Raw genomic sequence first — 24,845 nt, 5'->3', positions numbered from 1 at the left:
CTTTTATAGCATTTCTGCTTGTCTCTGGGAAATACACTGGTGAGATGTGTTCTACATTGCAATGGTCTTCATGGTCTTTTCACCCTGATGGTCTCCTGAACCTTACAAGGTAAGGAAGAAGTACCTACTTCTTCCACTAATTTTCCTCTTCTCCTCCAGAGACTAGATCTGCTTTCTTCATCACTTAGTAGCTGCCACCACTTGCTCGATTTGAGAGAATTTTCTTCAAAGACAGGCTTCATAATAGACCATCCACTCCCCAAAGTGCTCTTTCCTCCCCACAGCCCTAAAAACAAGCACACAGATCCTCTTGGTTCTGACATTTAGCATATCAGCTGCAAAAAGGAGAAAGAGACAGGGAGAGAAATATCACAGGGATGCTCAAAGCCCGTCATGTTTTTAGTTAGTGGTCAGTGATTTTTAGGTTCTCAGATGTTAAATGGTTTGAGTTGAAGTTTTGTCAACAGCTATCTTTAACTTTCTCTGAATTCAGTTTCATCATCTATAACATGGGGACGAAACCATTCACCTTTGTATGATTACTACAAGGACAAAAATTAACGATACACACAAAGCATCAACACATAGGAAGTACAAAATAGATTTTTTTTTCCATTTTTATTTAAAAATTTTTTTTGTAGAGATGGGATCTGGCTATGTTGCCCAGGCCAGTCTCAAACTCCTGGATTCAAGCAATCCTCCCACCTTAGCCTTCCAAAGCCCCAGGATTACAAGCATGAGCCACCACGCCCAGCCTCAATAGTTTTGAGCGCCAATTTTGATGCCCTCTTTCTTTCCATGAAGACTTTCCCAACTCACACTGATTACTTATTTCAAAGAGCTCATGATTTACTTATGGTCAATGTTATTTAATTTGACATTTATCTCACAATCAATTAAGTCTCTTTCCCAACAACTAAACCATAACCTTGATTAGAGGAACTGTGTTTTCCACAGCACCTAACACAGCACTGGCTACACAGTGGAAACTTTCCGTATACTTTGTAAATAGAATTTGGATTTATGTTTCATCTGTCAGCAAACTCCATGATGAAGTCTTTACTCCAACCCTAAAATGTGACCCCTCCTTCCTCTCTCATCCCATCCCTCTGTCATATTGACTGGTTCCTTCTCTTCCCCCTCATCTCAGCTCAAATGAGGCTGCCCTAAAAAGCTCCATTGCCTACCTGTTGCCTTTTCTCCATAGTACATATCGTTATCTGACACCCTCTTTTTCACTTGCTTGCTTATTTTTAGTCAGCCTCCTGCCACTAGACTGTAAGCTCTACCAGCACAAGAAACAGGCTGTGGTGTTTTGTTCACTCTTCTTCACCCAGTTCCAGGGACACTGTTAGGTGTTCAATACATAATTGTGGAATAAATGAATGGCTCTTGGTTTTCTTGTTAACCATCCATCTTCATGCAACTGGATACTTAGACACAAATTAAGGACCCATATGGTCAATGTTAGACTCCAATGGCACTAATGCTTAAAGAATGCTTCATGGGATAAAACACTCTAGAACTGGTCAAGCACTGACGGAAACACGAGAAACTTTCTTATTAGTCCAATTAGAGATGGTGGTAACTTGGCTGAAATTAAGTTTCTGTTCTAAAAATAGAGGCCCACCAAAGAGTTGGGACTGAATCATGTCTTCACAAAGCAGCTCTTCTTTTGCCACTCCCATCTCTGCTACTCTAAATCATGCCACTCACTCTTGCTTCTGCTTGGCCACACTTTCTCAGATCCATTCAGGCTCCTTAAACATTAGCGTCCATTTTCTCCTTTGGCCCACTAACGACGTGAGCCTTCTTAACCAATGTCCCTGCTGCACCACTTACGGCTGAACAGCCCATGGGCTCTACTGTGAAGGTAAAGAGAGGCCAAGGTGAAAACCCTGCCACAGCTGAAACCCTAGTCTCTTTACTCTGCCTTCTAAAATTTTGGAGATTTCACCCTTCTCTCTACCCTGTAGCTACATCAGCACCCTTTCTGAATGTACCCCCTATGCCCCCAGGGTTCTGCACCTACGTTTTATGTCAGCCACTCCCTTTGACCTTCTTTTCCCTTTGACTTTACCCTTCATTGATTGGTATATATATTTTTTAATGACAGTGATATCATGAACCCAAGTTTCAGGACTAGTCAAGGTACGCCATTTGCCTTAAATGGCAAGGTAACATTGTTGGTTTCATTGTAGATAAAGATTCAAAACCTATGTACCCTCTGAGGTAGGTTTAGGGGAAAAAAATTCTGCCTCCTTTTAAATGAAAGGCCCATCCACAGGTAGCCATGTTAAAAGAAGGTTATTTATTTCTTTGCTCCACAGAGAAATCAAACAACAGTGAATTTGATTTCAATAACTCTTACTAACTCCTCATTCTTGAGATGTGGTTAAATAGATCCGCCTTTCCCATTTTCCCGTTGTCTTTTTTATATTTCAAAATGGGTAGGTGAGGAAACCGAGAACCTTGCTCATATCTATCAACAACCTATGAACATCTACTCCTTGCCAAGCATTAGGGCCAACTACTGGGCACTGCACTTTCTGCAGGACCCGAGCCTTCGTTGTTAAGTGTGAAGCTATGAGTGAAGAGAGAAAATGTCGTTGTTTTACAGACATGCATTGGGAGTAGCTTCTGAAGGGTATTTTACTAGTTCAATACGGTAAGAAGAATTCAGCCATAGCTGGCACCACCACACATTGTTTCACAAAAATGCACTGTGGAGAACGGACACTATATCTATAATTTTAAAAGATTTGCTCATTTAAATGAACCGGCAGCATTTTCTGCCACATAATGGAGAAATTCACAGGATGCTGGGCCCCTCATGGCTTCTGTGGCTATAAAAGCCCCTTCATGCTGGATTTTTTTTATATTTGGTAAATTAATAGTTTACTGTTCCAAGATTCCTACGTGTTTATATTATTGCTTTTCTAACATAAAAGTTTGCAGTTGTTATGGAAACATATGGTAACATTTGCTGCTAAATTTTAAATGCATTTTCTACCCCTGTTACACACCTGAAATGAAGCCAAAAACTCTTTTTGCTTTACATTAGAGTGAAATTCAAACTGGTCTGGGTGACTATAAATGGTTACTGTTTGTCTTGGCTCCTACCTGTATCAGATTTAGACTGAGGAATCTTAGGGAAGAAATTACACGGGATAAAATGGATATTTCTAAATTACAAGGCCTGCAATTCCAGTGGCTCCAAATATCAGCTTTCTGTTTCATCTCAGCCTGCCAGAAAGAAAATGGTGGGGCCAGACAATGAAAGATAGACAACGTTTACTTTCCAGAGCCAAATGCTTCTTGTTTTGATTATACTGGAGAAGGAGGTTGCAGAGCCTGATCAGTTAAGTCTTGTTAGCAAATTAAATGGTTGTAGATTACCATGGTGTAAGACATGAGTTTTAGCCCCTGGCTTCAAGTCGAAATGACAAAAGCATACATTCTTTCAACCCATTTTGTTCTGCAGTTTTCCTCTTTGAGCCCTTCGCAATTCTCAAGTAATTGTTCAGGATGACTCTGGGCCCATGGGGAGGGTGACTTGGAAACGTTCACCGGACGGGTTTTCTAAGTTCCCCCAATTACCCATTTCTCCGTACCTTAACACCTCACCCAAGTCAAGTTTCCTTGTGCAATGTAACCAGTCATAAATACCACTCAAAAAAGTAGGCACTTTGGCTCAGAAAAATATCAAATGAGAAAGACAGTATGTGAATTCTCGCTTGCTTGAGCATTTTTCTGGAACTTTAAATCAAGGTTAATCGAGAGTCACAGAAGAACTTCAAACGTGTGCATTATTAGGTCTTGCTCTGGGACCTGGCAGATCCAATTCCCACATACATCTCAGTCTTGTGGGCTGTATTCCTCTACCCATTTCAGCACATTTGTTAACAGTCAAGATTAATTTTCATAGGTTAACTCTGTCTCTTCTTTCTTGGAATATAAACATGCTATTTGCAAGAGAATTTCTCTTTCAGTCTCCCACAAGATTAGATACTGCTTGCATACATTTAAAGTGAATGGGGAAAAGAATTATGATAATTTTCTAAGTACGAAAATAAAAGAAGTTGCCAAAGATTTTTTTTTTTTTGCTCCACTGACCCTTGTCATCTGCTCTAGTACATGTCCAGGATGCTACATAAGGAAGCCAAGGGCCCAGCAGGGTCCAGTCAGCTGCACAGGTTAGAGCCCTTCAGAAAACATGGATAATCATGGCATTGTCATATGCTATGTTACATGTTTCCATGTTGCTTCTCCACCTTTCTTCTTTAGAGAACAGACAGAGAATAATATTTCTTAATCTATCACAATACAGAAAAAGGCAGTGGGATTAAGAAGAGGACATCAGAAGCTGACTGCCTGGGCTCAAATGCTGGCTTGACCAATGACAACCTGTGCTATCCTGAGTAAAAACTCCCTAACCTCTCTGGGTCTTAGCCACCTTAAAATGAAAGAAAACAAAACAAAACTACTTCACTGGGTTGGTGTGAGGAATATGGGCAAAACACTTAGAACAGTACCTGGCATACAGTAGAGACTCAGTGGAGGTTAGCTGCCATTATTATGATGATCATGATCATCTCCTTCATAATCAATAGCATAATTATGATTGAAACATATGTTTCTGGACCCTTCCAGTTTATAAGGCCAGCATTTTATAAACTTTTTGATGATGTGATCCACTGTCATGATTTTAGCCATATCCATGAACCACCCACATTACTCTATTTCTAGCATTTTTCTTTAAATCGACTTTAAAAAAAAAAAAACAAAAACAAAAAGAAAAAAAACAAGATTGATTGGAGTCTTGTCCTCAATAACATTAGTTGAGAACCATGGATCCAATATTCTAATTATGCTTTTCTAACCTAACGTAAAATATATTCAGTTAGACAGGAGGAATCAGTTTTTGAGACATACTGAATAACAGTGTAACATAATAATAATAGAGTGCATTATTTCAAAATTGCTGAGAGTGAATTTCAAATGTCTCCCTATATACACAAAAAGCGAAACATGTAAAATTTCAAATAAAAAGTATTTATCAGTGTCTCACAGAATCATCTTATGTGCCACGCACAGCGCACTATACTTCAGCACTCTCTGAGCTAGGTCTCGGCATATTTCAACAGAGTCTCACTATGCACAGACTCAAAGACACTATAGGTTAGACAGAAACCCACCACCAAAATTATCCACATGGACAATATATAGCCTTGTTAAGGGACTGAACATGGATGACTGTCACTAAGCTTACTTGGCTTAGCACACATTCAGGTCTGAATCCTGTCTCAGCACTAAAAAACGGAAAACAGTTCCGTTATTAGCCTAAGTTCCTAGTAATGTGAGCATTGGGTTGGGGGTAGCTTGGAGACGGGGTGAAGCCCTTGTGAAAGCAAAAAAAAAATGATGCTCTATTCAAAGGTCTTATCCAATCTCTGCAGACTGGTTTAAATGTATTTTGACCCTGTGCTAACCCATTTTCATGTGATACATTTGGCATAAGAAAAGATTAATTACTTAAGAAAAACAAGCTAACAACTTTACAGCAAATATATTATCACTATATAGAACGGGACATAAAGGTTTCCACTGGCATCATTAGCTTCGTTATAATAAATGAGATGCTCTATGTGATGTATAATATGGTAAAGCAAACACAGCTGTTTGCTTCTGTAGGAAAGTGCCTAGGTGCACCGCACCTGAGTCTGCCAACACTTAATAAGCCCTCAACAACAAAGCTGCCTCACTGAGAACTCTGGTGGCTGAAGCCATTATCCACGGATAATTAACTATGTCAGGACACTGAGGTCCTAACATGAGGTCCTCATAATTCCCCACTAAGGGAAAGACAGTAAAACATTATTAAAATATATTACTAATATTTAGTAAGAAGACTGTTCTATCTGTGTGTTATTAATGCAAGCTGTAAGTTACCGCATCATTTGAATTACTATTAGTTCTTCTGGGCACTCTCTCACGTGAAGGGCAAAGCAGCCCTTTGCACTTAAGGACAGTAAAGAAATACTTCCACGAGGATTAAAATGTTTTAATGTATTTGCAATTTGTTCTGTTTATTTGTCCTCTGGCTGCATGGATATATCTATGACATTTATCACTGGAAAAAATATCACTAAAATGACCAATACTAAGGAAGTTCAAAGCTATACAATTGTAAAACATTTCTCGTACACTCATTTGATCTTTAGAAGAATTCATCATTTTGCTTTCTCCAAGTATAGTGGTCATTTTGAGACTCTCCCCTATAATACTAACTATTTAAATTTCTCAGTAACAAGGCTTTTTGACGCTTGAAGACAAAAGCTCCAGTCCATTTATTAAGACGACTTCCTACTGTGTGGGGCTGTTTCTTTACCTCATAATTAAAATAGCACCTGAACAGGACCATCTGTGAGCATGGATTAAGTTTTTTTTTTTTTTTTAATGTGAATATCTTTTTTTTTTCTGCCAAATGCCTCTAAACCTCATATATATTTTGTGTTTTACACACACACACACACACACACACACACAAATACATGTTTAAATAAACCTTTACTTCCACCTCCCCTCAAAAAAGAAAATGAAAGTAGTTAGGGTAAACATTTTGCTCTTCACTGCAACCCTTCATGCATCAATAAATAAACGTACAGCTATGTAATTTGTTCAAAGAATGAATGAACTGTCAGTCTTTGCTTTCTGTTTCTGGATTCTGTTCGTGTTTATGGCAACCCAGAGACACAGTTTGCCACTTAATTTACCTCTTCCTTTTTCAAATACACACATTTTGGAAAAGACATTATTTATCCAAAAGGCTGCCAAGGCATTGGGTTAGGATGGATCTGGATATACAGACTATTTCACAAGCTAGTCTCATTGAACCAAACTAAAGTCTCATTGGGAGTTTTTTTTTTGCACCAACTGCAAATCCATAAATGCAGAGATTATAAACATTGATACTGAAATTTCTTCCAGAGGATTTTCTGACCTTACGTTAACTTTGCCATAGCAATTCATGTTTCTTTGGAAATGTTGGCTTATTTTAATGAAATGGTTCCTCTGGTACAGTTGGGGCTGTGATGTCAACCCGGCTCCATTCTAATAATCCTTATGAAATATTTACAGTGAAATTTAACTACACATGCATAACAGCTGACTTCAGTGGCAGCCAAGGTTTAGGCTTATCTTTTTATCTTTCTTAAAGGAAAAAATGTTTTTATATTTTCCTCTTCTCCAGAAGCTCAAACCCTCTTGTATTTAACAATTTCCCAAATCACACCTCTATGTGACCATCAGTGTGGAGTGGTGAGACCAAAAGATGATTCTGGCCACATAACGTCTTTGTTCAAGCTTCACTTCTACCATGAAAGAACAGCTGGGTTCCCCCATGGAGGAGCTGGGAGCTAAAGCAGGAGCTCAAGGGTGTAACAGGAGAAATAGTGATTCACTAGCAATGAAGTTCCGGCCCTTCCTTTCTGAGAATTAAACTCTTTATCAAATTCAAAACAGCCAACATTTTTGTGGACACCTTTTTATGGTGACAATGAGCACCATATCCACCTCATTCACTTTTGGAAACTCTCATATACTTTGTTTATAAAAGGACAGACGAAATACTGCGAAGTTCAAGGCAACACACACACATACACGCAAACACACACACACACACACACACACACACATGCAAGAACCTAGATAGAATAAGACAATGTTACAAGGTCACAGGGTTCACAGAGGCAATACCCAGATTGTATCCTGGTCTCCCAGCCAGGGTCATTCCCTCTATTCTTGAGAAGTGTGAGAAGACGGAGAAGGTTTCTAATTCAAAGCAGTCAGGACTTTCATTCTATAGCAGAATCCTGCCCACAACGTCCAGCCTCCATACATGTTTTGATTAGCCTGAATAACAGTTACAAATATTTGAATTCATGCTAACACTTAAAACGCTGGGAGACTTCGGAAGCATACACATACAATATGAATGTTCCACTTCTCTTGACAATGTGGAAGACCTACTAACATAGATCCTGCCTGCTCGCAAGGCTGGACAGCAGCTGCCTGGCTGCCCACTTCAGACAGAGTGTGAATGCCTGCTGGCCAGGAGACCAGAAGACAATCTGGGTATTGCCTCTGTCACTTTGTAACATTGTTCTACTCTATGTAGGTTCTGGCATACGCACACACATGTGTGTGTGTGTGTTTTGCCTTGAACTTAACAGTGTCTCACCTCTCTGGCTTCATTAATATATACATGATTACCAGGCCCTATAGACATCTGAATCTGCAATCCCTGGTCTGAGTTCACTAGCATTCACTAGAAAACTCACAAGTATCCAACTCTCATGCCCCCATCATCAAGAGCTCAGACGAATACTTCCTTCAGAAAGGCCGGTGCCTCTTTGGACATGAATTCCCTGTTCCATGTGTCCTTCAAATTCCTCCTAACCAGGTCTCTTATACAGCCACAGTGTAATGATCTTAGGCATCCTTGGGGCAAAAACTAGTAGATGTGTGGATGCAATAAAGTGCTCAGAAACACACAAGGAGAAATCACCAGCTAAGGGAATGGATCTCTTACTTTACAATGGTGAGTTCTCAACCTGCCACCAAAACCAGCACTGTTTGTGTACGCTTCACTCAGACTCACACTTTGATTTATACATGCAGATGTACTTTCTTAACACACCCTCTCCGACTTCCCTGCCACAGCCCGTTTCCAATGCTACTAGAAGATGCTGTGCTTAATACAGCTTCCCAATTCTCCAAGGCCCCCTCAAAGCTTTTAAAGCTAGCATAACATGCAGAATTTCAAATGAAGTACCAACAGCAGAAAGATCATTTACAGTAACTATACAAACAAGCTAAATGAAAGACTTGTGTTCAGTCATTAAAAATAATAATGCTAAAGCCCCAAGGGCTGAAATGTAAAGCTTAGACTTCGTGTGAGGAAATAGAAAAGGAGTGTGTTTATTATCCCAATAAGATAACCTGTTAATTTATTTAGTAGGCAATTTTCGAGTACATTCGTTCACAGTGAAATCTCACTTTATCAGATTATAGGAAAAATCACCACCACAAATAAAATGCTCGTTCAAGCCAGGGGCTTTTGCAAGACAGAAATTACCATGTACGAGACCAGCAAGGGGTGGCTGGGAGGTGCTGCCACGAATAGCTTCCGCCCCCTTATTCTCCTCCTCTCCTGAACCAAGCCCAGAGTTAGTTATAGAGTTATCTATCTCACACTTTGCAGATGATGCCTAACATCATGACAACAGAGAAGAGGAAAGGTCTCTGGACCTGCCTACCTACAAGAAGTTTCTGTAAAGTAATGAATACAGACAGCTTGGGGACCATCCACCTGCGCTGCCTGCCTCTTCCTGCCTGCAAAGTGAAACCACCAGGGATTGGCAGAAGGTACTTGTCTGACAGGGCCAGGACAGCCTTTCTCCTCAGTGACAGCCTGGGCCTACCCTCTTAAACTTGACCCACCGTAATTCCTTCACAGTGCAGCGGCAAGGCAGCTGACAGTAGCAGCTGCAGCTCCTAAGCGAGATGGATGGAATTTTCATAACTAGTTCCCCAAGTTACATTTTACCTTCAAGATAATTTATGAGCTGCTCTGGAGCCTTGAAGAGACAATATGCTTGCCATAAAATTAACTGTAACAGTCTTGTAGGTTATAATTAACACTGGGAGGGTAGCACCAACTGGATGAAACACATGGTGTAATTGATGGTGAAACTGGAAATGAAGCAAGCTAACAATATCATTACTGTGCAGGCTGCCTTAGCAAAACCTATGCTTTCTGAGGGTTCATTGCAGTTGCCTCCCAGGCCCGTATTCTGGTAGGAAAGAGGCCAGAGCTGGGCAGAAGGGTGGAGGTTTTGCTGGCAAGGCCATGGGGTACCTGGACAGATACAATGGCTGTCAACAGTCTGGAAAGAGAGCCATAGCAGAGCATCTGGCCGTATGCTTCCTGGAGTTCAGACCAGGCCCTACATAAGCCTTCCTTGTAGATATGACTTCATTTTCTCAGTAAACAGCAACTTTTTCAGTGAAAAAAATATATGAGGATAAAAAGAAGACAATAAGAACTTTCAAAATGCCCTTCCAAGGATTACAACATTTATTTAGCATACATTCTGGAAGCAAACAACTTCATATGAGCATATCTTAATAAAAAAATGAAGATGGTTAACTAAACCTAAAGGTTTATTAAACTAAAAAGTAACGTCCTGAGCACCCTATCCAAAGTTGACTATGGAGAGAAAGTTGATCAGAAGAGTCCTGTCAAACACTCCTTTCTCAGAAAGAAGCACTAACCTATTCCTTTCATGCATGGATACTGAACAGTCTAACCAATACCTGAGAAGTACTGAACATTCTAAACACGTTGGAACTATTCAAATAATTCTAATAAGCATTTTTAAGGTGATTAACCTATTTTTGTTTTGTTTTCTGATTTGTTTGGTTTTGTTTTTTTGTCCTGGGACAATATACTGGCAAATTCTAATAAATGATGCAACAGTGTCCCCTACAGGCCAGCAGAGCTGTTCCTTTCCCTTCCCCCATCCTCCTCCACCATGACTTCCTCAACTGAAAGCCAGAGTTAAACTTTTATCTGTAACATTACAGAGTAAATTTGTAAAATACACTGGGGATACCCCTGAGATAGAATAAAATTACTACTCTTCATGTGCGGTAAATTGTTTCCTAGATATAAACAAACTGTACAGCTGGTGATTAACCCATTATGGAGTAGATAAATTGCTACCCTTTCACCTTAAGGGCACCTGCTGAAATCAGCCTTGACTAACACAGCCCCAAAATTACTTGACTTAGAGGATTTACAAAGATTTACAGATTCTCAGAGGCTAAACTTTGGTGTTCTAATTTTCACCCCTACTCTCCCACCTTCTAAAAGACCATAACAAATATGAAAGAAATGATACAGCATATAAAGGTGATAACTTTCCTTTAAAAGATCAATAGTAGGGAGATTGATAATGCATTAGCTGGATACTATTTCCTTATAGAGATACACCCACAACTAAAAACTGTAAAATATGCTCAGTACCAGAGGAAATAAATATGTAAAGATACATACCTGCCTATCTCCACACTGAGAAGGATCCTAGAAGGTCTCTAAAATACTAAGTGAACCATATGAGTGGTTGATAAAAACTAAAGCTTGTTACTGCTCTTGGCCAACCTGGGTCATCTTAGCTTAAATTCCATTTTCACTACTTACTAGCTGTTGCCTTGGGCAAGTTACTCTGCACTTCTATGCCTCAGTTTTCTCATCATATAAAGCATGTAAAACTGCCTGGAACATAGTGAGTTCTCAATAAATGCCAGCTGCTATTGTTATTAAAATTAGTACCATTGCAGATTTCAGGGAAAGTGGAAGTAGAGGAGTGAAACCCATCCGGAGTAACACCCACTTTTCCCTGCTCCCGGGGATCTCGCGTATGGAGCCACTCCTTGTGAGAGCTGGAAGATGCCTTCCACTTTTGGGGTGATCGAGATCTATTCGCTTGTTTTTTACATAAAGTTGTTAAGGGACAGAATGTCTATGACATGCCCAGAGTCCTACAGCCACTAATGATGGGATTCCAACTTAAGTCCAGCCCTCCACCTGTCAATTCTGTGTGACAGTGCTGAGCGCAGAACACCAACTCTGTCTGGTGTTTTTCCCTGCACCAGTTTTGCAATATCAGGCCCCTACAAGGAGGCTAGGATATTTACTACATGGGGCATTCTCTCAAAGGAGAGGCCAATTTGGATAAGGGGGGCTGGGTTTATTCCTGGCTTTGTTGTTTTGATCTGGAGATCATGACAGGTCATTTTTATTGAACATCTAATATGTTACAGGTACTTGCTCTGGGTGTTTTACATTTAATTGCTTGATCAACCCTATGAAATGGGTTCTATTGTTATCATCCCCTAGGCAAATAACAAATGAGAAAATTGAGGCTCAGAGGGGTTAAGTAACTCATCTGGCTACAATTCACAATTGTAACTTGCCTGGAGTTACAGAAGTGCATCCAAGATTCAAACCCAAGCAATCTGACTCAGAATCTATGCCCCCAACCATATTAATGACATTTACTCTGAAAGAAAACCATTTTTCCTTCACAAACTTTATACAATGGAAAGAAGGTAGCACAACTTTTATACAATGACCTATCCTCATGGATAAATTTCTTCCTATTTCTTCTCACTCATGCTTTGAGACAAACAGCTACCTATCCACTGGTAGCCAACACAATTGGGTAACAGAGCAGTATTTCTCACTGTGGCTGGGCACATAATGAGAGTCTTATGAGAACACTTAAGGAGAGCCTATCTTCTTCCCTGGGATGTGGGTTTCCATGGAACCATGACTCAATCTCTTCCATGGTATTTATTATTCTACATTGTGTAATACATTTCCCCTAATCACATGTTACTCATCTCTATAACCTCAGGACCTAAGATAGTGCCTCATACCAGGGAGGTACTTAAGAAATCTTTGTAGAACCAACGCATGACTGACAGATCACTCCCAACAACAAAAACCAGCATTTATGAAGTACTTGAGTGCATTATCACAGGTAATCCCCCAACACCTATGAGATAGGTCCGGCTTTGCCCATTCTCTCTTCAGAGAGATCTGTCAATATAATGTGGCCTGAATTTAAGCCTTCCTTCAAGTGAAGACCTTTAAAGTGACACAGGTCTTAGAAAAGGAAATGGGGACCAGGGTGTGGATAACTGAAGGAGAATTAATGTGATGGATTCCCTAGGATGGTGTTCCTCAGAAAACTAGCATCCCACGGCTTCTTCCCAAATATGACCCACTGCAACTAGAAATGCAAATTTTACAACAAGTGATTACTTTATGACAAAGCTCAGAAAATAGAGTGGTGTATCTTTATCTCAACTGAATGACTTTATTTTGGTCGCTGTTGAGTGCTGGTGAATATACAGGGAATAGCAACTACATGTACATTTTATAAAAGAAATTTTCAGAGTTCCGCTTAGGAAAACAGTTCGTATCTGTCATTCCACTAGCATACAAGCTCCATGAAAGAACTGCCATCAGTTTTTTCACTGCTGTATTCCCAGAACCTGGAACGGTGCTTAGAAAACAACAGACATTTAATCAATGTATGTTGGAAAATTAAATGAATCAACATTTTCTCAAAAAGTTTAAGAAGCACTGCCTATAAGAAACAGCCAGCCAGCAACTGATCGCGGTCAGAAACCTGCCAGAAACAGAGTTCATGCTAAAGCCCATGTGTTGATTTTATAAATAAGATGCACAGAAGTCAATTGGCTTTTGTCCCCCATAAAACTGTTCAAATAATGACAGTAACAATGGTAATAACATTAACAACACTTGCCTCCTTAAGATAAGTTGCTGTATCTTGGGGGAAAAAAGTAACCCTATCTCTAGACTCATTTAATCTTTGCTCTAAATTTATACAATGTTTCAATTCCTACACATTTATGAGGAGGTTTTATGGAGTGATCAGGTTTTATGGAGTAATCTGGATCAGAGACACAAAGAACTTTCTTCTGCTAAGGGCAGCAAAAAGTAGAGACTTACTAAAAGAGAAGGGACAGATGTCTTAAAAAAGACCCAGATGGTAACTAGCAGGCCAGTGCCTCCCTGCTTCTCCCCGGAATCTCTTCCATTTATTCCTCATGCCCACCTCAACACTGCAAACAACTTTACCTAGTAGCAATGGACAGCTACCCAACTACAGATGTCACAACTTCTAGTTCCCAACTAACTAGCTGTGCCGGAGGAAGCAGCCAGTCTCTTCAGCATGAATGATAGCAGCTGACATGGTCCGATGACACAATCACAGGCTGTCTCAGCAGATAACCGCATCAGTCTCATTATCCCATAGCCCATCCTCAAGGTGAGGAGCTCCACTTTTTGTGAACACAGCTCCAAGTTGTAGTCCACATGCCAAATCACCAATGCTAAGGTTCATAACTGTGCTGATATCACTAAAGCAGACCAGGACATTAGCAGGCGACCAGGAAAAAATAGCTGTCTACAGACTGGAAGCCGTATTAGCCTCAGCTTTGTCCCTATCCCTACTGAACTAAAACCCATCCCTTTATTCAAAGGCATGTCCCAAGGGCGGTCTATACAACTGTCTTCTTCCCCGCCATGCCAGTTCTTCCTCTTCTCACCCAGCTCCATTCAACTTCCAGGAAAGGCAACAAATTGGGAATGGTGGCTCAGGGAGGAGACCATGTCTTTTTGTCCTGGTCTTAGCCCAGACTCATGGTGTTCTCTTCCTCAAGTACACTGGAGTCAGCCTGTGCACATGGCATCCCTCTTCGCTCATGCTGGAATAAGGGCCTGAGGTACCATCTTGGGGCTTAAGCACCAGAGAACTGCATAATAGAGATTTCTCCTTATTTCCAGTTTCAAGGCTTCCACCCCCTGGCAAGGTTAGACGAATAACCAATGCTTACTTCCAAGATCAGAGATCCATCCTGACTTCCAATTTCAAGATTTCCAAACCAGGCAAGGTTAAGAAAAAGAGCAAAAAAAGCAACAGGCCAATATCACAAGTGGTCATACCCCTTCAAAATTAATAAAGACAAAGTACTTATAAACACTGGAATAGATTGAGAGGAAAGTTATTTCATAAATTTGAGTGTCAGGCCTTCTTCTAGATGCCAGGGATATGTGGTAAACAGGTAATGAGGTCCTTTGATAGAGGGCATTATTCTAATGGAAGAGATAGCTTAATTTTTACAAAGATCTGGGATGCAAATTTATTCTTTTGTTTTGAGACAGGGTCTCGCTCTGTCGCCCAGGCTGGAGTGTCGTGATGCAATCGGCTCACTGCAACCGCTGCCTCCTGGGCTCAAGTGCTTCCCCCTACCTCAGCCTCCCGAGTAGCTGGGACAACAGGTGTGCGCCACCACGCCTGGCTAGTTTTTTGTACTTTTTGTAGAGATGGGGTTTTACCATGTTGCCCCGGCTGTTCTTGAACTCCTGAGCTCAAGCAATCTGCCCGCCTCAGCCTCCTAAAGGGTTGGGATTACAGGTGCGAGCCACTGCACCTCACCTGGGGTGTATGTTTTACAGCTGGTAAACAAACAAATGTCCTATCCTTACAAAACTTTCATTCTGGAAGAAGAGATAAAAATGTAAACACAGAATCAAGTGCATATATAATTAATGTCAGGTTACTTCATTTTTAAAGCTTCTATTAAAATATAAGTTCCCTTAGGGCAGACCCCATTGCTAAATTACCTTACGGTTTCACAGTGCCTCACAGTAAAAAGAGTTAAAGTGTGTGTGCAAGCCATTGTATTCTTATTAACTACCACCTCCACATTAAAGTAAATTATTCCACAGTTGAGACTCGAGTCATACTCATCTTGATATTCCCCACAGTGTCTAGCACAGTTACTTGCACCTAATAAACACTCAATAAATAATAGTTAATTGCTAAACTGGATGGTGCTGACTTGTCGGTTTTGCATACAATCCGTGACTAGCTAGGAGGCAGAAGGAGAGACAGATACCCGTGGAGAACACCTCAATGTGCTAGTTTTAGAACCCAAGCTGATCCACATAAGTAACTCACACAAAGTGTTATACTTGTTGAGCCCAGATCAAAGTTCTAAAGCTGATTAGCTTGGAATAGTAAATCCTATTCATTACACATTCTAGGTTCTAACAACCAGATTTTACAGACTTAACAAAGATGTCCAGAGTGGAACCATTCTGGGGGTAGGTGGTAATGGCTGGGGTCACAGAGAATAGAAAGATGACTAATAATAAGACCATTGTTTTACTAGTCCAGAAAAAAATGGAAACTTAGAAGTTTTTGGAGCTGTCAAAGCCCAATATGAGGATTATCTGGACCTTAAGAGAGTCACTTTTAACTAGAAGCAAGTAGTTTCTAAAAGCTTTTCTAAGAAACTTCCATAAACATTATTTGAAATGAATCTCAGCACCATTTTTAAGGCTCCTTGGACCCAAATGAAGTTGTCTCCTATGGGAGTACAGTAAGTCCTGTTTGAGCCTAAAAGTTAAAGAGCTATAAATGAACTGAGTTTCCATTTAATCAGGCTACATTCCTATCCAGTGTGCAATGTTGAACGAACTGTAAGAGAATGGTAGGAGAAATAAGTAGGTAATCTCTAGAAAAAAATAAGTGGGGCCACATGCAAATAAATAAAGAGTCAGGTCTGACCATGGTAACGTGGAAACAAGCACTGCTGCAACTTAATGACAGCCCCATTTGGAACCCCACTCCTTCTACAAACCAAATATTCTTAATAGGCTTGTGAACTCTTTACCACTAACAAGAGGGGTAAGGAAGTCCTTAAGTCCGCCATGTTTTAAAACGTCCTATTGAAAAAACAATAGTTTTCAAAAAGCACAGGAAAAGATGCTCGACACCATAAGTCATTAGAGAAATGCGATTCAAACCACAATAATATACCACTAGGATGTCTATAGTTCAAAACAAAAAAAAATGAAAATAACAGGTAATGATGAGGACATAGAAAAATTGGAAACTTTGTGCGTTTTTGGTGGGAACATAAGATGGTGTAAAATATGTGAAAAACAGCCAGGCAGTTCTTCAAAAAGTTAGACACAGAATTACCATATGACCCAGCAATTCCATTCCTAGGTATATACCCAAGAGAGCTGAAAACATGTCACTCAAAAACTTGTACATGAATGTTTACAGCAGCATTATTCATGATAGCCAGAAAGTCAACCCACCCAAATGTCCATCAATTGATTACTGTCCAACAACCCAAATGCCCATCAGTTGATTACCGGATAAATAAAATTTGGCACATCTATATAGTGGAGTATTAATCAGCAGTAAAAAAGAATGAAGTACTTATATGCTATAGCATGGATGCATCCTACAATCAGTATGCCAAATGAAAGAAGTCAGACGTAAAAGTCTACGTATTGTATGATTTCATTTATAAGAAATGTTACAAATAGGCAAATCTGTAGAGATAAAAAGTAGATTGGTGCTTGCTCGGGACTGTGGAGAGAAGGGGAAATTGAAGGTGGCTGTTAACAGACGCAGGGTTTCATTTTGCGGGAAGGAAGATGCTCTGGAATTGGATAGTGGTAACAGTTGCACAATTAACTGTACACTTTAACAGTTAACTGTACACTTTAAAATGATAAATTTTGTTGTATGAAATTTTACACTACATATGACTTGTACCTCAATTTTTAAAAAAAATCCTAATGATCTTGCTTTTGTCTCTCTCTCTCTTTTTTTTTTTTTTTTGTATTTATACCTCACTTAGCAAAAATTTAGGGCCATGGCTTTAAAGTTAAAAAGCATAATTGATTCTCAAGTATTTGCCACCTCCCTGAATTATCCTCTACCTGGCTTTCTGCTCACTCAAAATCCCCACAGACATAAGACAGCCAAGCCAAAACCTTGATGAAAAATACGCTAACTTTGGATAATGTTTAAAAGCCTTCTGTTCTGATTTTTTAACATAACTATTGTCTGGGTGAGGCTTGTGTTACAAGACAATATAGTTCAATATAAAGGGTTTTCAACAACACAACAATTCTAGTCTTCCAAGACATCTACCATTAAATACTTTCCCGAGTGGGTCAGAGAACTTGCCACTCTGTTGTGGTAATGATGGTTCCACTGCTGTCCTTGCCACTGCCTCTCACAGCCTCTTTCTAGGAAACTTCTACATTCTCATCCCCAGATAAACCCTGAAATTGGCCACTTAGCTCACTCTCTATTATGCACAGCATCTCATGCAGTAGGTATACACAATATACGAAAAGATGCTTACTGAATGAAATCATTCTCGTTTCAGAAAGCGGACTCATGGCATGTGCCACTCATCTCTGCAGAAAAGTACAGAGCTGCATGGCCTCCATCATCACTGGTCTGAAATTAGGACTCTATGTTCATGAGAAACTGGGGGAGAGCTTTAAATAGACTAATCTTATCAATTAGTGGTAAATAAACAGACGAATAGTGTATAGTGACCTCATCCATTGTTGGCAATAATTAGCATCGCTATGATGTTCCTTTGAAAAAAGGAATAAAGAAAGAACCAAACATACCTACTCAGTTAACATTATGTGCTTTCTTCATATATTTACAGAAAAACTGCCAGGTTGTAGTAGGAATAAGACTGTTCAAGAGTCACACATATATTTCATACTAAAGAGTGCACAATAGTCAGTGGTCAGATGCTGACATGGACACACATTTTTTGGAAAAGCATTTTCTCTAACACTTGATTTACCTACATTACTGAAATGAAGCAAGCAGGCAGAACAAAATCTTTGATTCTCATTCTGACTTCTTCAAGGCAAAGGAAGCCCATTCCGTTTCTGAAGCTAAACTATAAATAATTATTCCATAATAAACAACACCCTCAAAATTTTCAGCCATCTAGGAAAGACGCCAGGGCTTTGTAGAAAATAAACAAGGCGGTGATTTTTATTATATTTTATTTAGAAAGACAACTCGGGTGTGGACACTGAACTGCACCTTTTCTTTGGAGCACTTTTCAAATGATAATTTCTTCCACTGTCACCATTAAATCTTAATCCATTCCAGCTCCTTGTATGGGTCATTGAGTCTATATGTACTGCTGTTATTTTAAAATGTTTCCCCTTGGTAGGAAAGAGGGGGAGAAAAGATGTTGAGAGCCAGATGGGCCTCTTCACAGTTCATTTATCAAACCTAATACGCCAGGCCCCACCCTCCTCTCACTCACGATTGCGGTTAAACTTCCATATAATTTGGTAATCATTTTCATTATCAGAGAGTGACCCTAAAGTAGCCTATCCTGGGACACCCGGTCCTTGCAGCTGCTCTTTTTCTGCCTTTTCCTACAGTAGACCCTAAGAACCTCAGAGTTTATTAGCTGCAGACCGACCTTTGGGCTACGCAGGTCAAGAAGGGGTCAGATCAGAGGGCTCACCCAGTTCTTTAAAAGCTATAACAAGCTGTCCATCAGGCAGAGGGGACTGGATAAACAAAGGCGAATCTTCAGAAATTCTGTCCCACTTCTGTTAACACTTACCCTGCATTCACACAGCTTCTCCCGATGTCCTTTGGATCATTCAACTCTAGGGAAGTGAATAGACAGCCCTAATAAGCCTATTTGGAGAGGGTTGTTTATGGGATTATGAAGCTTGGAGAAGGAAACCCGCAGCACTCAGATGTGCCTCTAGAGTCGCTGGGTTGTGTGACACTGTGACAAACTCGGTTACCCCAAGTCATGCAAAATTGACACTTTCCTCAAGAAGCTAAATTACAAGGAACATATGCTTCAGTTTAAGAGACTTCAGTGAGTCCCAAACAATGGCTTGGCATCCGACCTGAGAGACAGACAAATATTTTATAACTAGGTTACAAGTTTTACTTTAAAAATTCTCCCTAATATGATCGCAAATGAACCTGCTAAAGAGAGGTAAAAACCTTTATCACAAAAGACTTATACTAAAGTTATTGCCAGCTGCAGCAGCTCCGTTGACCTAAATTTCTTGAGGTTGTACAATTCATAATGCACTCTCTAATGTGCAATATAAGGTAATTAGAGTCATCTGTATTTAACTTTCAGAGGAAAAAAATTTCTATTATCTAATCTAACTGATCCCCTGATAGCTTTGATGAAAGTAAAATACTGTAACCTATTGCTTGGCCTTTGGTGAGTGCTAATTATTTTCTGTCAAAGCACATTTTTCCTTGTGTAATTCCGAAGTACACAATAGGCCAATCTCTAAAACACAGGCTGCTCAGTAAGCACCGCAGTGGATGTTTTATAACTTTCACCACTACCCGTTTGACGGCTACTCGAGGCAATGCCCAATTCCAGACAGCCAGATGACACTTTGATGAGGAAAAGAAAGGTGTATGGTAACCGTCTGTTTATACAGATCGCATGGATGAGTCTGTAGATAGGTCACTAAGATGGGAAACATCAAATGGGGGTGGAGAAGCGGTGGGGAGAAGGATTATGGTTATTTAATACTCTGAGGACACTTCTCCTTCTGAGATCTCAAGACACTAGCCTCTTGAAATTTTCTTTCAGGTGTTTAGTTTTAAGGGGGTCTGCACAGTGTCAGCTGTTAAGCTCTTTCTTTCCTCCTCCCTTAACACAAAGGACTTGAGAATTTTTGTTTCAGTTGCTAGACTACATCAACTTCAACACTGGCTCCAGCTCCTGATTAAATTGTTAGCAGTAACGGCCAGAAATGCTGAAAGCAGATTCCTTTCAAACAGGCCACTTTGACCATGTTGTCTAATGATTTAGTGTATTAAAAAATTATTGTTAACAAACCAAATGCACTCAACAAAAAAATATCCATTTGCGCTCTCACTGGGCCACACGGTCTTTGGGTGGAAGGGAACCGGAGGAGAGATTACAGGGAAATTTTTTTTTTTTTTTTTTTTTTTTTGAGACGGAGTCTCGCTCTGTCGCCCAGGCTGGAGTGCAGTGGCCGGATCTCAGCTCACTGCAAGCTCCGGCTCCCGGGTTCATGCCATTCTCCTGCCTCAGCCTCCCGAGTAGCTGGGACTACAGGCGCCCGCCACCTCGCCCGGCTAGTTTTTTGTATTTTTTAGTAGAGACGGGGTTTCACGGTGTTAGCCAGGATGGTCTCGATCTCCTGACCTCGTGATCCGCCCGCCTCGGCCTCCCAAAGTGCTGGGATTACAGGCTTGAGCCACCACGCCCGGCCCGGGAAATTCTTTCTTCTTCCCATTCTAGTTAACTGGAATCATCATGAGGATGACATAAAACATCAAACAGAGACAAAGAAACCCCTTAGATGTCCACAAACTGATACTCCATTCCTTAATATGTATCCTTTAATGAATATGCATGCTTAACTTATAATACAAAGAAAATTTTAGAATTAATTATTGAAAGGTAAATTGGAAATCATTTAGTCATTACTTTGGTTGAAACCGTCTGCCGCTGGCCAGGTGTGGTGGCTTGCACCTGTAATCTCAGCACTTTGGGAGGCCAAGGCAAGAGGATCGCTTGAGGCAAGGAGTTTAAGACCAGCCTGGGCAACATGACAAGACCCTGTGTCTATTTTTATAAACTTTTTTTTTTAGAAAGGAAAAAAAAGAAACTGTCTGCCATTTATGCTGACCACACCACCAAAAAGATGGGTGAAGGGGAGGGTGAGTATCATTGGGAATTTTTAAATTACTATTTAAATACAAGTCTGAATTTAAAAATGGTACATATTTGAAAAAGCAGCTTTCTGATATCCAGTGAGAATAAATACTTATATTGTCTCCTTTCTTGGAAAATGCTCATCTTCAGCCTTGTTCAGACAAACCTATTTTATGATAATTATTACTAGTAAAGCTATGAATTATTATAAATTCTGTTGCATGAAGTCATTTGGAGAATATTATGTCTATCAATAAATGTTCTTGACTTCCAGGCACATAGAATTTTTAAGCACCAAGTAAGACTCTGAGACAAAATATGCCATACCCTTCCTGATTCCTCTCCCTCTGGCTTAGAGACAGATGACAATTCAATAACTTTTACAAACTACAGATCTGAAAGATAATCTTAACATTTGGGAGAACTAGTTCTAGCCTCCCACATATCAACTGTTTTTCAAAAAAGAACAGGATAACATGGTATTTACTATGCAAGCATCAGTTCTGTAAAAACTGATGATTTAAAGAAAGTCTTCACCAGTAACACAGTTTCTAAGCACAGGTAACTCCATGGAAAGAGACCAGGTTGAAACAAGAGTCATTCCTAGTTGGTTAACCCTAAAAATCGGGTTGATAAATAGGCTACAGTCATTGCCACACAACAACATTTTGAGGTTTTGGTCAACGGCGAACCTTACATATGTCAGTGGTTCTGTTCCATAAGATTATAACAGCATATTTTTGTAGTACCTTTTCAATATTTAGTTATGCTTAGATACACTAATACTTACCATTGTGTTACAACTGCTTATAATATTCAGTACAGCAACATGTTGTACAGGTTTGCAGCCCTGGAGCAACAGACTATACCATATAGCCTAGGTGTATAGTAGGCTATGTCATCAAGGTTTGCAGAAGTGCACTCTATGATGTTCATACAATGGCGAAATCACCTAAGAACACATTTCTCAGAACCTATCCCCATCATTAAGGGATGCATGACTATACTTTCAAGTAATCTGCCCTGCACAGAGTGATATAGGAGCACTATATGGATTTCCCAGACATCTGCTCTAATGAAAGAGCAATGTTAGTCTTTTAGACTGTTGATTAAAAAGGGTTCTTCAGCATCAGGTACTTATATTACATTATGCTCAAAATGCAAACATTTATGCTAAATGTTATATTCAGGAATAAATTGTGTAAATATACTGATGATGTCAATGGATCATTACAATTAATGTAGGTGCCGTGGGTAGGAAAGCTAACTTTAGCTGAAAGCATCTTAAACGTGCTTATTTTTCACGGCCCCTCAAAGGAAAGGGATGAGGCCAGCCGTAAGGGAAGGCTTGGCCAAATATAGTTCTTGTTTGTCAAGAACAACAAATCCCGTTTCATAACAGAACTAACCTGGCATGCCATTCTCTCCTCAGGTTCTGGCGTGCAGTGAGCGAGGCAAGGATGGCAGTCAAGATTTCATTCCTTTGTTCCACGGGGAGCCCCTCTCTTTTAACTTCATGAAGCACAGCATTTGTCTACAAGAAATGATCCAAAACAGAAAGAAAAAGTGAAAAATTAATAATAAAAAAAAAGCCCATAAGCAAATAAGGACAGTAAATCAATGGCTTTTTTATTACAGTTCCCCTGCTAACAAATCAATACAGTAAATGATGGCCAAAAATGGCCAGCATATATTTTGTATTTAATCAATGTACATGGCACATAAGGTAAACTCTAAAGCTCCATTGCCTTAAGTAACACATCAAGATACTGCACATTCTTACTCTAATTTTCTCAGCACACCAATGATTTTTTTTCCCTGGGAATTGCCTACCATGAGCTATTATTAGAAATGATTTTCACGTACACTTCACTGTGAGTTGTTTGTTTTGCCTTTTTAAAAAGAGCAGCCTCTGACTTTCACTCTCTGTTTCCTGCCACCCAGCTGAGGCTTTCTCTGCCTCTCTTATTTGAATCATTACTTTAAATTTCTACCCATGCCAGCAACGTTTGGCGGGGAAAGAAGGGAGAAGATTCACTCATTTTCCTTGCTTGTTGCAAGTCAAGATCTTGCAAAAAAAAAAAAAGGGAACACAAAAATCAGAAAGACCATTTCTTTGAATGAATATCTCAAAGGATATCTTTAGATTTTATAGATGTTGTTTTTTAATTTAAAGTTAGTGTGGCTTCTTTGGAGATTTTATAACCAAAGCAATCGCTAAAAGGAATGAAACTGTCACTACAATGTCAATGAAATTGTCTGTGTTCTAAGTCATTCAATATATTCCTCATCTAACAGATGCCAATATATTTGTTTACTTAAAGAGCACACCCATAACCTGGTTCTCCTGTAACTTGAAACACTACTCCCTTACTCTTTTATAGCATTTGATGTGTATATTTAATATCATCATGACAACCTTGAGGAGTAGTGAATATTTGTTTTTTCTATTGCCTAAATCCATACTTCATCCCCTTTGTCTGGCAACATCACCTAAATCTCCCCTTACACTGTCTTTTCTTTCATGGTATAAAGTCTTAGAGGGACTGTCAACCAAGGTGTCCTATCCTCCCCTATTGAAGGATGTGGGCCAGACCAACCTGATCCTTTTCCAGGACTTTAGACTCTTGAGAGGAATGATATAGAAATGGGGGAAAATGCTGAGGCAATTTATCAATTCCCTTAATTCCTTCCACCCATGGTTCTCAGAGTATCTCTAGTTCCTGGAACTTTCTGAGTCCAGATCATTCACTTTTCCTTTGATAGTGTCAGTCACCCAATATCCTTTCAATAAAGTCCCATTTTGTTTAAATTCACCAGGGCTGGGCATGGTGGCTCATGCCTGTAATCCCAGCACTTTGGGAGGCTGAGGTGGGCAGGTTGCTTGAGGTCAGGAGTTTGAAACCAGCCTTCCTAACATGGCGAAACCCCATCTCTACTAAAAATACAAAAATTTGCCAGGCGTGGTGGCACGCACATATAATAACAGCTACTCAGGAGGCCAAGGCAGGAGAATAGCTTGAAACTCGGGAGGTGGAGTTTGCAGTGAGCTGAGATCACACCACTGTACTATAGCCTGGGTGACAGAGTGAGGCTCCATCTCAAAAAAAAAAAAAAAAATTCATCAGAACCTGTTTCTGTTGCTTATCAAAAATGTTAACGGATGCAAACAGGTAAGTCAGAAAATAGTACCTCCACTGTGAAGAAGCCTGGATAATCTACCTGACACTAGCCAGGAAGAAGACCCTGATCCTGCCTCCTAGGCCCAGTATTCCATCTACCGTGCTGGAAGATGTGTCCAGTTGGACAGTCAAGCAGCTTCTGTGGTAACAACATTTTCAGCCCTTCAGCACAAGGAGGAACGTTCAGCTTCTCTAGGTAATTCCAGGGCATGAAACCCAAGATCCAGAGGTTGCAAATTCAAATACTCACTAGGCCAGGCACATAACATGAATGAGTTAAGCAGAGGTTACTAAAAGAGAGCACATGTTCTGCCTTAAAAAGGCAGCCACTATTCAGATCCAGCCAGCTCTGCCACTCAGAAAAGCTGGCTCATTGATGCCAGATTCATGAATTTTCAAAATAAACAAGAAATCTGGTGTGGGGTGTGTGTGTGTGTGTGTGTGTGTGTGTGTGTGTGTGTGTGTGTGTGT

At 40.0% G+C, this 24,845-nt stretch overlaps 1 protein-coding gene across 3 annotated transcripts in view; it reads right to left on the bottom strand.

Annotated features, from left to right (window-relative positions):
* The window catches only part of FTO (FTO alpha-ketoglutarate dependent dioxygenase), a 416,623-nt gene that overhangs the window by 154,416 nt on the left and 237,362 nt on the right, over window positions 1-24,845 (bottom strand). For 2 of the 3 annotated variants that reach the window (XM_023209953.3, XM_026456851.1), the window contains exon 8: window positions 22,602-22,726. In XM_023209953.3, the coding sequence (XP_023065721.2) occupies window positions 22,602-22,726 (125 nt within the window). Of the gene's footprint in view, window positions 1-19,086; window positions 19,133-22,601; window positions 22,727-24,845 lie in introns of all 3 variants that reach the window. The other variant, XM_023209954.2, reaches the window with a different exon arrangement.

The sequence above is a fragment of the Piliocolobus tephrosceles genome, chromosome 17 (genome assembly GCF_002776525.5).
Source record: "Piliocolobus tephrosceles isolate RC106 chromosome 17, ASM277652v3, whole genome shotgun sequence".
NCBI lineage: Eukaryota > Metazoa > Chordata > Mammalia > Primates > Cercopithecidae > Piliocolobus > Piliocolobus tephrosceles.
Note: the sequence above shows the minus strand (reverse complement) of the source record. Positions and strands in the feature narration are given on the sequence as shown.